The sequence below is a fragment of the Lepisosteus oculatus genome, chromosome 9, assembly GCF_040954835.1.
Source record: "Lepisosteus oculatus isolate fLepOcu1 chromosome 9, fLepOcu1.hap2, whole genome shotgun sequence".
NCBI lineage: Eukaryota > Metazoa > Chordata > Actinopteri > Semionotiformes > Lepisosteidae > Lepisosteus > Lepisosteus oculatus.
In genome coordinates, this window is record NC_090704.1 from 6,341,935 (window position 1) to 6,355,658 (window position 13,724).

The 13,724-nt window shown below is 33.8% G+C and overlaps 1 protein-coding gene across 2 annotated transcripts in view; it reads right to left on the reverse strand.

Moving 5' to 3' along the window:
- Window positions 1-255: 255 nt before the first annotated feature.
- Window positions 256-13,724, reverse strand: part of cop1 (COP1 E3 ubiquitin ligase) — a 29,215-nt gene continuing 15,746 nt past the window's right edge. For both annotated transcript variants that reach the window (XM_015355381.2, XM_006634662.3), the window contains exons 14-21: window positions 12,970-13,078; window positions 10,600-10,681; window positions 10,173-10,289; window positions 8,564-8,681; window positions 7,675-7,799; window positions 4,698-4,858; window positions 2,601-2,645; window positions 256-579 (exon numbers count right to left, since the gene is read on the reverse strand). In XM_015355381.2, the coding sequence (XP_015210867.1) occupies window positions 562-579; window positions 2,601-2,645; window positions 4,698-4,858; window positions 7,675-7,799; window positions 8,564-8,681; window positions 10,173-10,289; window positions 10,600-10,681; window positions 12,970-13,078 (775 nt within the window). In that variant the 3' untranslated portion in view covers window positions 256-561. The remainder of the gene's footprint in view (window positions 580-2,600; window positions 2,646-4,697; window positions 4,859-7,674; window positions 7,800-8,563; window positions 8,682-10,172; window positions 10,290-10,599; window positions 10,682-12,969; window positions 13,079-13,724) is intronic.

The window sequence follows — 13,724 nt, forward strand, 5'->3', positions numbered from 1 at the left end:
AAGAGAAACAGTTTTTAATACTATTATTGAGTTTTATTTTTGTAGTGTGGACAAAGTCTAAATATTGGGTCCACCCCCAATATTTAATATTTAAAACCAAAAAGTAAAGGAGTTAGATGTCATCTAAAGAGATTTCAAAGTTGTATTATCTTAATTTATGACAAAACTTAAACAGGATGTTAAAAAAGGCATGGTGTGAGCAACCTAAAAGACATGCCATATCACTCCTGGAAGAATTAAAAACTGATGAAAAGATTAACTTAATAAACTTTATTCAAAATGAAGAACTGAATATATTTATGCTATTTTTCCCCACATCTCCGCAAAAAAATGGTCCACCCTCACATGCTTAAGTTCATAAAATCCCACAATATGGATGGAAATCCTTAGGCAGTCTTCATAAACTTGATTTGTTGACAAGTCAAACCAAGAAATGTTTTCTCAAGATGTTCTTAGTCCTTTGGAAAACTCTGGGCTGTTATATTTGAGAATACTTCCCAAAGTCTGGGTTCCAATGTAAATATCACAGCTGTGAAAGGTTATGTAGTTTCTGGTTGATCTTCATACAAGCTCCAGTACCTATGAAAAACAAGACAAGTGAGTAGAGGTGCCTACTGGTATGATTTCCAAAGTGAAACTTCACAGAGTTAAAGCTAAGGATGGTTGTCTCTTGTCAACGTTTAAACAGCTGCACAGATAAGAAAAGTATATAAATCTTTACAGGCTCTCCAAATATTTCAGACTATGACCTTGCTTAATTTGAAAAAACAAACAAACACTGAATTAACCTAATTACACCTCCCATAGAAAGAACTCACACCAGAGTGTAGTGTCAAATATTCCTTTCCATTATTTCTCTCAAGTACTAACATTTAATTGTCTCAAACACGTTGCAGGTAATATATTCAATCCCATTATTTCTCTTTAAATTAAATTGTCAGGTTCCGCTAAATTATGCTATGCAGTTATTCTGACCATCAGCTGTATTATTCCTTATTCATTTAACTCAACAACGCATCTTAATTGACTACTGAGCCTAAGGCATTTCAGAAGTGAGCTTTCAGTCACACCACACTTCAAAGACAAGTTTCTCCCTAGTCACAGGTCTTTTCAACATTACATGGGAGGAAAAAAAAAAAAATCAATACAGTTCACAAAACCAAGGTTTGAGAAAATTTAATTTGTGACACTGTCAGCAAAGTTCTCTATGATTTTATTCCAAAAAGAACGACTCTAAAGCTGAACCATACAAGACCAATAAAAAGTTACAGAGTTATTAGTGATGGATCAATACATTAAGAAAAAACACCCAAAGCTATAAAATATAATAATAATAATAATAATAATAATAATAATAATAATACGTATGTATTATGTAAAGCCCTGTATAAAAATGACAGTCTTAAACACATTTGAAGAAACTTTAGTAAGGTAAGAATTCTATATTTCCACAACACCAAAAAAAAATTAATTGATTTTTTTATTAAGGGAAAGAACCATGGGGAAGTGAGTAGTCAGTACTAGACGGGTAGTCTAGCGCCCAGAGATTAGATGTCTGTACACTTACACATGACTATAGAGTAATGTATATACTAGACAATAATTTATATTCTCTGCAAATTAGAAATGTGAAATTAAATCCATATAATGCAACAAACAAAACTGATGTGTGTATATATACATTTAAATATTTATTTCATTCATGATTCCATTGTGCTGTGCTCTCCATAGATGTTCTGTACAATACTGATGAAAATGGTACATAGGGAAGCCTACGTTGGATTGATGTGTGTGACTTTATCTCCACAATTGTAAGAACACTTCCTTCATTTTAAATTTTTGAAAATATTTTGAAAGACATCCCTATGATCGGTCAGTATGTATGGATGCAACGTTTCAGCCGTGGCCGTGTACGAAGAACTCCAATTTTCAACTGATATGTTTTAAAATATTACCAAATAAATTACATACTTTAATCATTATACATGCAAACATTTAGCGGAAAAGTCATTTCTTAGCTGCACCCAAAATACAAGGTGAACCATTTAATTGTTTTGTAACTCCTTTTGTGTAGAACTTTGGAAAGAAAAAATCTACTTAATTTACAGCTCACAACAGAGAATACATTCTGAACACAAACAAAACACAAATTCCTTAGAAATGAATGCATACTGTATAAAATGATTGTATACTGATTTGTTAATATATTTGTAAAATCTCAACTGGAATTATTTGGTAATCCAAATCTGAATTTAGCATATTTGATTCGAGAACTAAAATATCAGTATCAATATTTCCTAAATTAGACATTTTCTCCTAATGCTGGAAAGTATTCCTTATACCCGATTTCAGACGTTAATTGCCCCCAAGACTGATTTGGCTCAGCAGTATCATTACTGAAACATTATTAATATTATAGTACCATTTAATTACATTACTCAAACTGAACTGTAAAATAAAATCAACCATGGACAAATATTCCCCAGCCTTCACAGAATAACTTACTATCTTTCTGAATAAAGCCAATTAGCTCAAGAGAGAAACCTTGTCTACGGTACCAAAAATATCACATTTTTCTAGAGAAAAAAAGTCCCACTTACCTTTATGGTGCCTTGGCTGTTGGCTGCAATTAGAACATTGGACTCCTGAGAATAGAACAGAAATTGGAAAATGAGAACATAATCCATATAGATACAACTGTGGAGGGCTCCATTACAATGCTCAGAATAAAAGTTTAGGAACCTTAAAACAACCAGAGCATTAAACAGGTTTAACGCAAAGAGAAAATCTTCCTAGAAAGCGTCTCGCTTCTCAGGTTACCAGTTAATGAATTTCAGTCTCACAAGACATTTATCACGGTTACAAGTCAATCAATGATGGGCAAAAACCTAGACCAGTCCGATTTTAATCAACAATGATTTTTTACAAAAATACAGAGCTGCCATTTTATAGAGTCTCCTAGGGGATACTATAATTTATCTTCATCTGTGAGCCCTATAAGTAATTTCATTCAAACGTTTTGTTTGACACTGTTTATCAACTATACAAAACGACATTTCAGCTTCCTTTATCAGGGATTATACTGAATCAACATCAATGCATCTCTAACGAGGATTAAAGCTGTCACTCATGCTCAAATACCATTTGCAAATGTACCAGTACAACATTTTTCCTAGGCATTTCAATGCCTTGCCTGATCTAAATTCCTATACAGGAGACTAAGTGGCTCTACAATATGCAATCCCATCACCTAAAAGCCCAACACATCAGAATAATCACCACAAAATAAGCAAGGTTTTATCTTTCTGAAATGAAGATATTCAACAAAATTGCTTTTAACTTTCTTACCACTATCCACTTAATGCAGGAAATTATTTAATTTTTAATATCATTTTAAAGTACATTAAAATGCAAAAAGATGCATAAATTCTCACAATTTCATATATGTCTGTTTTGGTATATAGGAAATAGCACATTTAAAATTCTCAGGAGCACTGATTTTTACGAGTGAAATCATTTCTGTTCCAAAGTTCTGTCTAAGCTTGTTAACTCTAAATGACAATGGGTGTTAAACAGTGTGGCATTTCATCTACCTACAGGTATGGAACAAACACAAAAAATAATACTACCATGTCTGTTTACCCTATCCAGGTTTCTTAGAGGTTTATTAATAGCATAATAAATATATTATTCAGCAAAATCCATCATATTTTGGGATTAAATCCCAAGCTCTGAAGTGTGACAGATCCCCTGTTTAAGTTGAATGCAAGATGTCAAATAGAAGACAAATGCACATATTTGTGGGTTGAAGAAAAACGGGTTTTATTTACCTGTTTATTCTTGTAGTGGATTTGGTTAATAATACAACTAGTGCAATCAAAATGCTTCTGGCATTTAATGCTATATTTAGCTCACTAATCTAAGAAAGACCATATTTAGTGTCACACAATCCACATTTATAAGATTTGAAACAAACGCTAAGATTTTTGCATAATCCAATTTAGCCAACCTCATCTGAATTAAGAGCTCAAACTCAGTGAGACAGATAAAATGGCAAATAAATGAACACAAACCCATTAAGAGGGCAGCAGGTGTAAACATAAAATGCTTAAAAGACCAAAACATAGCAATGTACGGATTTCAGTGGATGCCATCCAATCAGTATTTTCCTATGTGCTGCAAGTTAGGTTACAAATATATTAAAAATAATAATAAATGATGTGATTTAAAAGAAAAATAATACATTGTGGTTTGCAACAATGTTAAAAATATAAATGATTTCAGAATAATAATTTGAATCATATAAGTTGAAATGTGCATAAAATACACAGGAGGAATGTCGGGTATCATTAACTCATGTTTATAAAGGTATAAAACCAAAGTCACATCTTTGTAAAGACATGACTAACTGAAGGTAGTTTTCTAGGAAGTAAATCACAAATAACTTCAAATAAAAATCTTAAGCCTTTGAGGACAAGAGTTTCTGTAATGGAACAACAAGACCTGCTCAATTAATGAATAACTGGTTAACAAACATTCAATTTAAAAGAGTTTTAAGGTGGGCTATCAAACTTAGTGGACAGGGGCTCTTTAGAACCATGATTAGACTCCTGAAATGCAGTATAGATGCCTGTCAAATTAGTTACTTTCAGAAATCCATAAATTTAATAGAAGTGATATAAAACTGTGTCTCTTACCCCATCAGGCAGTGCTCTCCAGCACACTGCACTGACAAACTCATTGGTGTCATCCTCCTTTTTATCTTTATCCAACACACTCTTCACAGTGTCAAATTTGAAGGTCAATAGCGTATTTGACAGCCCCTTATAATACAGATAGAGGGAATTGTTTTCACTTCCTGTGTATGAAACAACACGACATATTAGATGATGAAGAAACAGCTGGGAAATAGAGTGAAGTGTATATACACAACTGGCAGCTGGAAGGCAGCTCTTTTCAGAATATCACAACTTTTTCCTTAAAAATGCTTTACTTTCTGCATTTACAGTCGCTGTCCATAGTTTGTCTCCTTATTATGGTTAATATTGCCTGCCATGCCCTCAACAAGGCCAATGTTGGACTTTGCTTTAGGCCCAGAAAGGTACCTGGTAATCCTTCTTTGGACCAATTCCAGAGCAAAACGAATAATCTTGCATCACTTTTTTTCCCCCAATATAAAATAGTCACAGCAGAACATAATTAAGATAGTATAATTAAACTATATCTTAGTCTTTGCACTAAATTTTATAGGAGCACATTTGTAATTGGAAAAGTCTGGGATTCAATAATGTGGACCTAATATTGCAGAAAACAAAATAATGGTTAGACAAAATTTAGGAAAATTACCTAATCTATTTAGAGTATAAACTCAGATACACAAGAGTCTCTCATTCAAAAACTAAAAACAGTATGACTATTTTTGCTGCATGTTTTTATTTCTGAAACTAACATACGGTAACCAAAGATTGACTGGTTATTTGTAACTATAGAAGTTTATACCAATGCATTGATTATACAGTCCAGGTGATGTTTGAAGAAGGGGTGGTGAATATGTGTTTAAATCGTTTGAACTAACTTATCAGCCTCATGACCTTCCATTTAAAATTTCTAATAATACAACAGCTAATTTGTAGATGGTTTTGATCAGTATTACAGTAATTAAATCTAAAAATAAACCACAGTTAAAGAGCATTCATGGACTTAAACAACTGCATTTTAATAACAGGTCACTAACTCAGACATGAGGTGCAAGCTACAGCAGTGTGTTGCTTTATTTAAAGACATTCTTGTTAGCAGGTACAAATGTGTTGAATCTCATGGTTAATGTATCACTTTCACAGCAGTTTTACAAGCAGGAAAGTAATTCTGTAATTAGAAAGGAGAAAGAATGTAATTTTACATGGTGCTTGCCTAAGCTACAGATCAAAGCAATTCATTCCCTGCTGAATAGTTCTGTCATGGTTATTAGCAATTATTTTAATCATACAAAATTAAGAAAAAATCTATACAGACATGATGAACACATATACATTCTAAAACCTTCCAAGAACATTCCTACCCACTTACAGTAATTTGCACTGCAAGTAAACTAAGAGGAAAGCAGGATACCTAGCAATCATTGGAGTTCACTGGTCAAAGGAGTGAGAATGAGGAAGTGTAGGCAGACTCCTTCAACCCACTCACCTTTGAACTACATGTCTTTTGAAATGTCACAGGCATTGTAGCACCACTTGAGAGATTCAAAGCTGATTGGAAACATTCCTCACTGACAGTACCACAAGCCTGCAAGCACCAAGGACGTACTTGGCTTCGTGTGTCACCAGGAACTGAGAGAGTCCTGGTGAAATAATATCCCCTACCCCCGCCTGGTATCTTTACCCACCTGATACCTTTACTGATAAACCCACCTATGCATTTATCCACTGAGCCATTAGAGTGCATTGGCCAAATAGTGTTTGAAGAAGAGTGTTCAATAGTATAAGGTGTTTCACTAAATATGTGATGAGTGATGTGAAGCTGGGCGTGATGATATCTGCCAAATTTCAAAACACTTGGGTGTTTTGGGTCCTGGGTCCTAAGACAGTGATACTTTTAAGTTTCATAACAAAATGGCAACCAGGCAGCTTAATTTAAGCTTTATCCATTACAACATATTTTAAATTTCAAAGTCATGCAACGATGACTTTGAAATTTAGGCAAACAGTGCTCAGTAGCATCATGGGATGTATATCAGCAAAGGAATAAAGTGGTTGCAAGACAGTCACCCTCATGTATGTAGGAACCCTACTTTGCCATATTGTAACTGATTTGTCATTAGTCGTTTTGTTTTATGCAGGAATACCATTTTTATATTCATCCAATTTGTACTAGAACTTTACCTACAAATGGAGTTTGTAGGTAATGGAGTTAATTCAATAATGTTAATAACGGAGTAAATTGTAGGTCTGGAGTTAATTTACAATAGTTCTGAGCAGGAGCAGTTTGTAGGATGGACTGCATTTTTCACAACATTTTATGAACAGTTGCGGATGTAAAAAGTATCATAGTTTCAAGCGCAATTTTGCTTCGTTGATGAAATCAAAAGTTTCAATTGAGCTGGAGCAAGGAATAAGAAGATGATTGTGAAATGGTTTAGAATACATAGTTAATGCTGCCAGCACCCCCAAATTTTCCTACAAATTTCACAGCTTACCAGTTCCACTACACTAAAGATCTTTACTACCTGGGAGCCTAAAATTGAAACAGTACAATTTTGTAAATGTAAAGGTCTGACGCAGCTGGCAGCTGCTTCATAAACACTACGAGGGTAGCAGCCACTGGTATTACAAGCATGTAAAGCTTCTCAGAAAAAGGCACCATCTAAAAATGTTCACTTCACAATAATTCTAATAGGGATTTTTCAAGGTATAATAATTTTAGTGTGCTTGCTGATGAAGGACAATGCTTGAGAGATGAGACTACATTACAGTCAAGGTCAGGTCCAGAGCTGTGGTAATGGATTTTAAAAGTTGTAAGACAAGTGCTTAATGACCAGTAAAAAGAACAGAAAGGCTTCTTAATAAAGTGTACTGCCAGGAGGCTCAAGCAGAAAAAAGCACAGGGATGAAAATTCAGTCTCTACCTTAAATTTGTCCCAGAAAATAATACTGGAAAAAGCACAAAGCTAATGCTTACCACATGCAACATAATCTCCATTGGAAGCCAAACCCACAAAATTTTTCTCATTAATGTGTCCTTTAAAAGAGCGGAGACATTGGGGCTTGTTTACGTTCCACAGCTTCAACTGGCTATCTGTAGACCTGCAAAATGAGGATCACGACACATGTTAAAAAGGTCTGCTAATCTCTGTCAGAAAAGTATACCGAACTGTAAATTTGAACATAGTCAAGGTTAATGGGAAACAATTTAATTCCCCTTTCAAAAACAAGGTGCCATAACACCTATGATAATGAGGTAATAGCCGTTGTCTCTCCAATCTGTCTAGATTTCAATAGGCAAATACTGCTGTATAATCAGAACATTCTAACCTGGTTAGGGCAAAAGTTCTCTTTAGGTATTCCAACAAGCTGTCAGGGAACGGCATTAAACAGTCAGACTTTCTAAAATGGTCCCTACAGATATATTTGATTTAAAACACCTAGATCCAAAATAAAATGCATTTATAGATCAGAACAAAACTTAATTAAGCCACCATGAACCGTCATAAACAGCACACAGGAAAAGAAAAGGAACTTCATTTAAATATACACAAAATACCGTTCAACTGCCTTTTTCCCCTCTTCATTTTGACCTATGAACATGAGGAATTAAGTGCTATGATATTATTTTATGAAGCGGAGTTAAATATATACAAGCAGTGATGGTATGTGATTGTAACTGTACAATCAAAGTATTAACACGTTCAAATAAAATTAAAAATTGACCAATAGATTTTTTCTATGAAAAAGCCCTACACATCAATTGTCTTCCTACACAGAAAATGTAAATCAATTCAGTCTGTATTCTTTGCTTTTGATTAAATGTGGTGTTGCCATTAAAGAAGAAAAGAAAAATGCAAACGTACGCAGACACAATTTCCTCTCCATTGACAAACTTAGCATAGGAAACTGCTTTTCTGTGGCCTTTAAACACCATGATAGGCTGTTTAGTGTTCCTGAGATCATAGTAGTGGACACAGTGATCTGGAAGAAAGCACAGGGAAAATCACATCTAATATTTTTCAGCTCTGTCTGGGATCTTGACAGTAATCAATTTCAGAAAATATATTCCTCTAGATAAGAGCAGGACTTTCCTTATAAAAAAATGTCTATATTACATCTGGCCTTAACAATTATTTAAGCCCTGCTGTCACAAGACATAAAATGTATTTGTACAGCACAGCTAAAAATGAGCGGAAAATTGTAACTATTAAGTCACATTCAATACATTCTCTCATCAGTTTTACACTATGCCGTACTGAATTACCAAACAAGGAAATAACATTCCTAATAGAGCTCTGAGAATAAAATTTAGATTTACTGTGACTTTATATTACAACAAACTTTCGAGCAGTTTAAGGTTAACAGATACAGTCCTGCTGTCATCTATAAAATTAAGATCAGAACCACTTCGAATAATCATTGTATCAATCTTGAATTTTATTCAATAATTTTTAAATTGAACTCTTTAAAATATTAGATTTATAATGCTTAGTTTTTCAACCAAGCACCTAAACATGACAATTTAACAGCTTCTCAAACTATTTGATACAAGTCTGTAAGTGGCCACTTAGCCAATCTTAAACATACTCACCAGCAGTTTCATTGATTAACCCATAAGAACTGGTGACAAATTACTTTGGAGAGCAGAACTGATCCAAGTGGTGACACGTGTTCCTGTGAGACACCTTATATAATCGCAAAAGCTGACTGAACCATTACTCAAGCACCACTCCCACAGGGAGGATTAACAAGTGTTGTGGACATATGAGCTGGATTTTGAACTCCAAGCCCCTGCCGTTTAAAAATTCTGCTCTGATCAAGGTGAACATAAAATATTTCATACAATTTCTAAGACAAAACATTTTCATATTCAGAAATATTCGACCACAAGATTACAAGGTCAGTGCAACATGCAACATTAATTCCCAATGACAAGGTTTGAGAGAAAGCAGGGTGCTTGCACTGATTGGTATGGATAACAGTTACAACAAACAGAAACCAAAAGTGGTGACTAGAACTTCCCAACAATATTATTTGTGTTGCTGCCATACTTTGACATTTATGTGAACGAAAAATACAAGAGATTACTGACAACTGTCTGACAGTCATGCAGTCTAGATGTATGAAGTATGGAAACATGTAACAATGTTGGCATTGAAACTAAAATATTTTTAAAAATATATATTAGGCTCTATACAACGATATGCAATAGTTGATAAATACTGACTGCTCAGAATAACATTCCAATACTCTTTATACAAAATATTAACAGAAATAATTACTTGCCTGTACAGAAATTAATCTTCCAACATTTCAATGTAATTATGTGCAAATTGTTTAATTTTACACCGAGATAAACTTTTTTTTCCCCTCTCTCTCATATCACGATGTTGTACAAGAGAAACTTGATCAATTAGAAAAGGGAAAAGAAACTCTTCAGATCAGTAATTAAAATATAAATGGGTAAATTACCTGCACAGCCAAAAGCAAGATGATAACGTGATGTAGGACTGAACTTCACACAACACACATTTGCCTTGGCCTCAATGCTAGCAACAGAATTATCCAGGTTTGTAGACCATAATTTCACTGCAAATAACAATAATGAAACATTATTCAATATTATCAACAGTAAATGGAACAAATATAATATTAAAACCTTAATATTTTAAATGAAAAAAGTACTTGATAAAATTAGAACATTTTATCAGAACTGAGGACCTCAAATTATACAGAATGCTAAAAGTATCATAAAAAATAAGAAATACTTTGAGCAATTTATACTTTATTTTCTTCTGAGAAGCAACATTAAGCTACTTGGTTCTGCAAACTAATATGTAGTGTTAAAAAGAGTTAAGCTATCAATCAGTTTATCTTAATTTTTTTCTTTTATCTTCACCTTTTGCGTCATCTGAGCCAGAAGCCAAAAGTTTTGGATCCATCAGATTGAAATCAACACTCCAGCATCTCTTCTCATGCTCCTAAAAGGTCAATGGAGAGATGCTTGAAAGTTACAGGATAAATGTAACATTTCCCAGATTTTTATTTAGAACATGAAAATAAAAAAAACCCAAAAGAGTACAGACAGTTTAAAACTTTTCAAATCTTACTATTCCCAGCAGTATTGCAAATGGAGAACTACCTGAACAGATATGAAGACTTAGATGAATTACATTATTATTTTTAGAGCTTTTTAGTCCATTAAAAGCATACCTAAAAAATACACAAATATAATATATTTATATAATATAAATACACAAATATAATACAAATATAATTTGGAATTAAAGATTCACATAAATGGAGGTCTGATTTGGATATTACAAGGTGGAATTTTTAAAATCTAAATTGTCTTGACCATTGTCCTCATAATCTATGGATCACAACCCAAAAATGGGTTGCCATGCCATTTGGCTAGGTCAACACGATCCTTTTTAATAAATTGAAATAACAGTTTACCAAAAGGGTGTCTGTTAAATCATGAATTACTTTTTTCCAACCCAAAAACACTATATGGAAAAAAATAGACAGTGTATTATATATGCCTTCTAGACACATAAATGCATGTAGTATGCACTGTGTATTAACATATTCATGCACTGTACTGTATATATAAATATACTGTATTATATATATATAATTGTATATATACCTTTATTATAGTATACCTTTGCTTTACCAGATTAATGGGGGAAATGGATGTCCGGTATGCCCAGCTGTCATTTAATTACCAATGAGATATTTTGAGCTCAAAGAACTCAGCACATAAAAAAATGTCAGAAGTAAACCAAGCTTTTCTGGAATGGTAATAGACTGGGGGAAGCTCATTCATTATATCCTCGAGGACCCTCAGTCTCCATGAATTGCCAACAGCTACAGGTGTCAAAACTGTTGAAGCCGTCAGCATTTGTACACATAATGCTAAGATCCTTTCTTTCCTTTCCTACGTCCTGGCATCGTCATCTAGTACTTATAGGGTTTTGTATTTTCCAGGAGTGAACGGCAGAAGACAGTCTTGTTAGCATTGTAGAGTTGGGATAATATGATGCCTTCATTTTGGATTCATTTATTCAATTTCTTACAGAACCCATTTTAAAGTGGGTGCAATCAAAACTTCACCATAGGTTCTTTTATTCACTAAACCGTGATGTTGACAAAATCACCGAAGCCATCCGTCACTGCATTTAAAATTCAATTCATGTGTTGGGCCAGGATACTAGCTGCAGATCACAAATCAACATCGCAAAGCCCCCGTTTACTAGAGTTAGTCTATTAAAGCCAAAGTCTGTTAACGTGAACTCTGTTAAAGTGAGAGTGTACTGTACATCTATGTTTAAAAATCAACTATACCTCCCAGTAATCGAGCATTCCTGCGTGTGTAACATTAAGACGTATTCCTTAAAGGACCGCTACATCCCAGAGGATGCGTCTAAATACAGCTGGGTTCACAGCCCATTTGACATTGACGTTGAAGATTTAGCTGATGACATTATGAAGCATGGCTGGCATTCAAAGAGATTCAAAAAGACAAGACACTGCTCTACACTTTTCAAAAGCAAACAAATCCACTACGTTTTCTACAACCTGCTTGTGTGAAGCAGGTTTTCAGCACTTGACATCACAAAAATTAAGCTTAGAAGCCAACTGCAACTAGAGCATAACTTAAGGTTTAAAAAATACACAGCCATTGTTTGAACTTTCAAAGACTCAGCAAAGTCACTTTTCACATTAGTTTTGTGCTGTTTTTCTAATATTTGTGGTTTTGTAAAAGTAGCATTGCATACTAGTATTGCAATAAAAGTAGTATTGCAATTAGTTGATAGTATTATATACTACCAACTAATAGACTAATTATTAATCATATGTTAATATTATTTTGAACACATACCTAATTTCTTAAACATTATATTTTAGTAAAATAATATAATTTATTGGTAGACATGGTAGACAACAGTAAAGTAAATAAAGATTCATTCAAAAGTGAACCATGGCTCACAAAGATGACTCCTAAATTTAATCTGGGTCCTGGCTGAAAGAGGTTAAGAACAGCTGCTCTACAGGAAGGGTAAGTATCTGTTTTCTGCTGTGTAGAGAACCTTGAAATATCCTTCCTTACACAGCTGTCAGTTACAAAGGCATCAAGACAAAAGACAAGAATGCCTTCTAAAACATTTGAATGTACTTGTCAAGTTCAAACAAATAAAATACAATGAGTTTCTATATTTATTATAGGTCACTTCACAAACAAGCAGAGGAAACTGTTGCATACCTGATAAACCTTTGATCGTTGCCCAGTAAAGCCATCCCACAAAATCACAGTGCCCTCGTAGTCACTGCTCGCCAGCAGATTCTTGTGATAGCTACTCCAGCTGATACAGCTAGAAAGACAGGGGGAAATCAATGTCTTTTCTGCTTTGCATGCCAGAAACAAAATGTTTACTTAAACACAAAATAATAATCCAATTTTAATTGATCAAATTCTTAAACAAATTTGGGCATTGAAACTTAAAACGTCAACGTAATTTTTAAAACAGAAATCCTATGTACATCAAAACCAAGAGATTTGTCAAATACATTTAACACTGTGATTTAAAAATAATATAATCGGAAGCTATAATACATAATTTTATGCTAAACTGCACAGTAAAGCTTTCAAAGCTATGCCAAAGGCTACAGTTTTTAATTTCTTATTTGATATTTCATTTTTGCACATCTTCAAAAATTGGGAGCGATTTAGAAAATATGCTACAATGGCACCAGAAGTTTGATACTTTCCAGTGTTTTACTGAGTGCACTCTAACATCCATTAAAAACCACAGTGAATAACATACAATGGTTACAGAGATTTCTGTCATGGAAATGTCTAACAAATCTTTAACAAGCAGTCCTCAAAAAACCTCTCTGCTGTTCAGCAGTACAAATGACTGACTTGGAACTGTTCTTAAACAAATATTAAGAGCCGATGAACTTATATTAACACTTCACTGTTGGCTCCTCAGCTAATGTAGATGTACTAAAGATTTA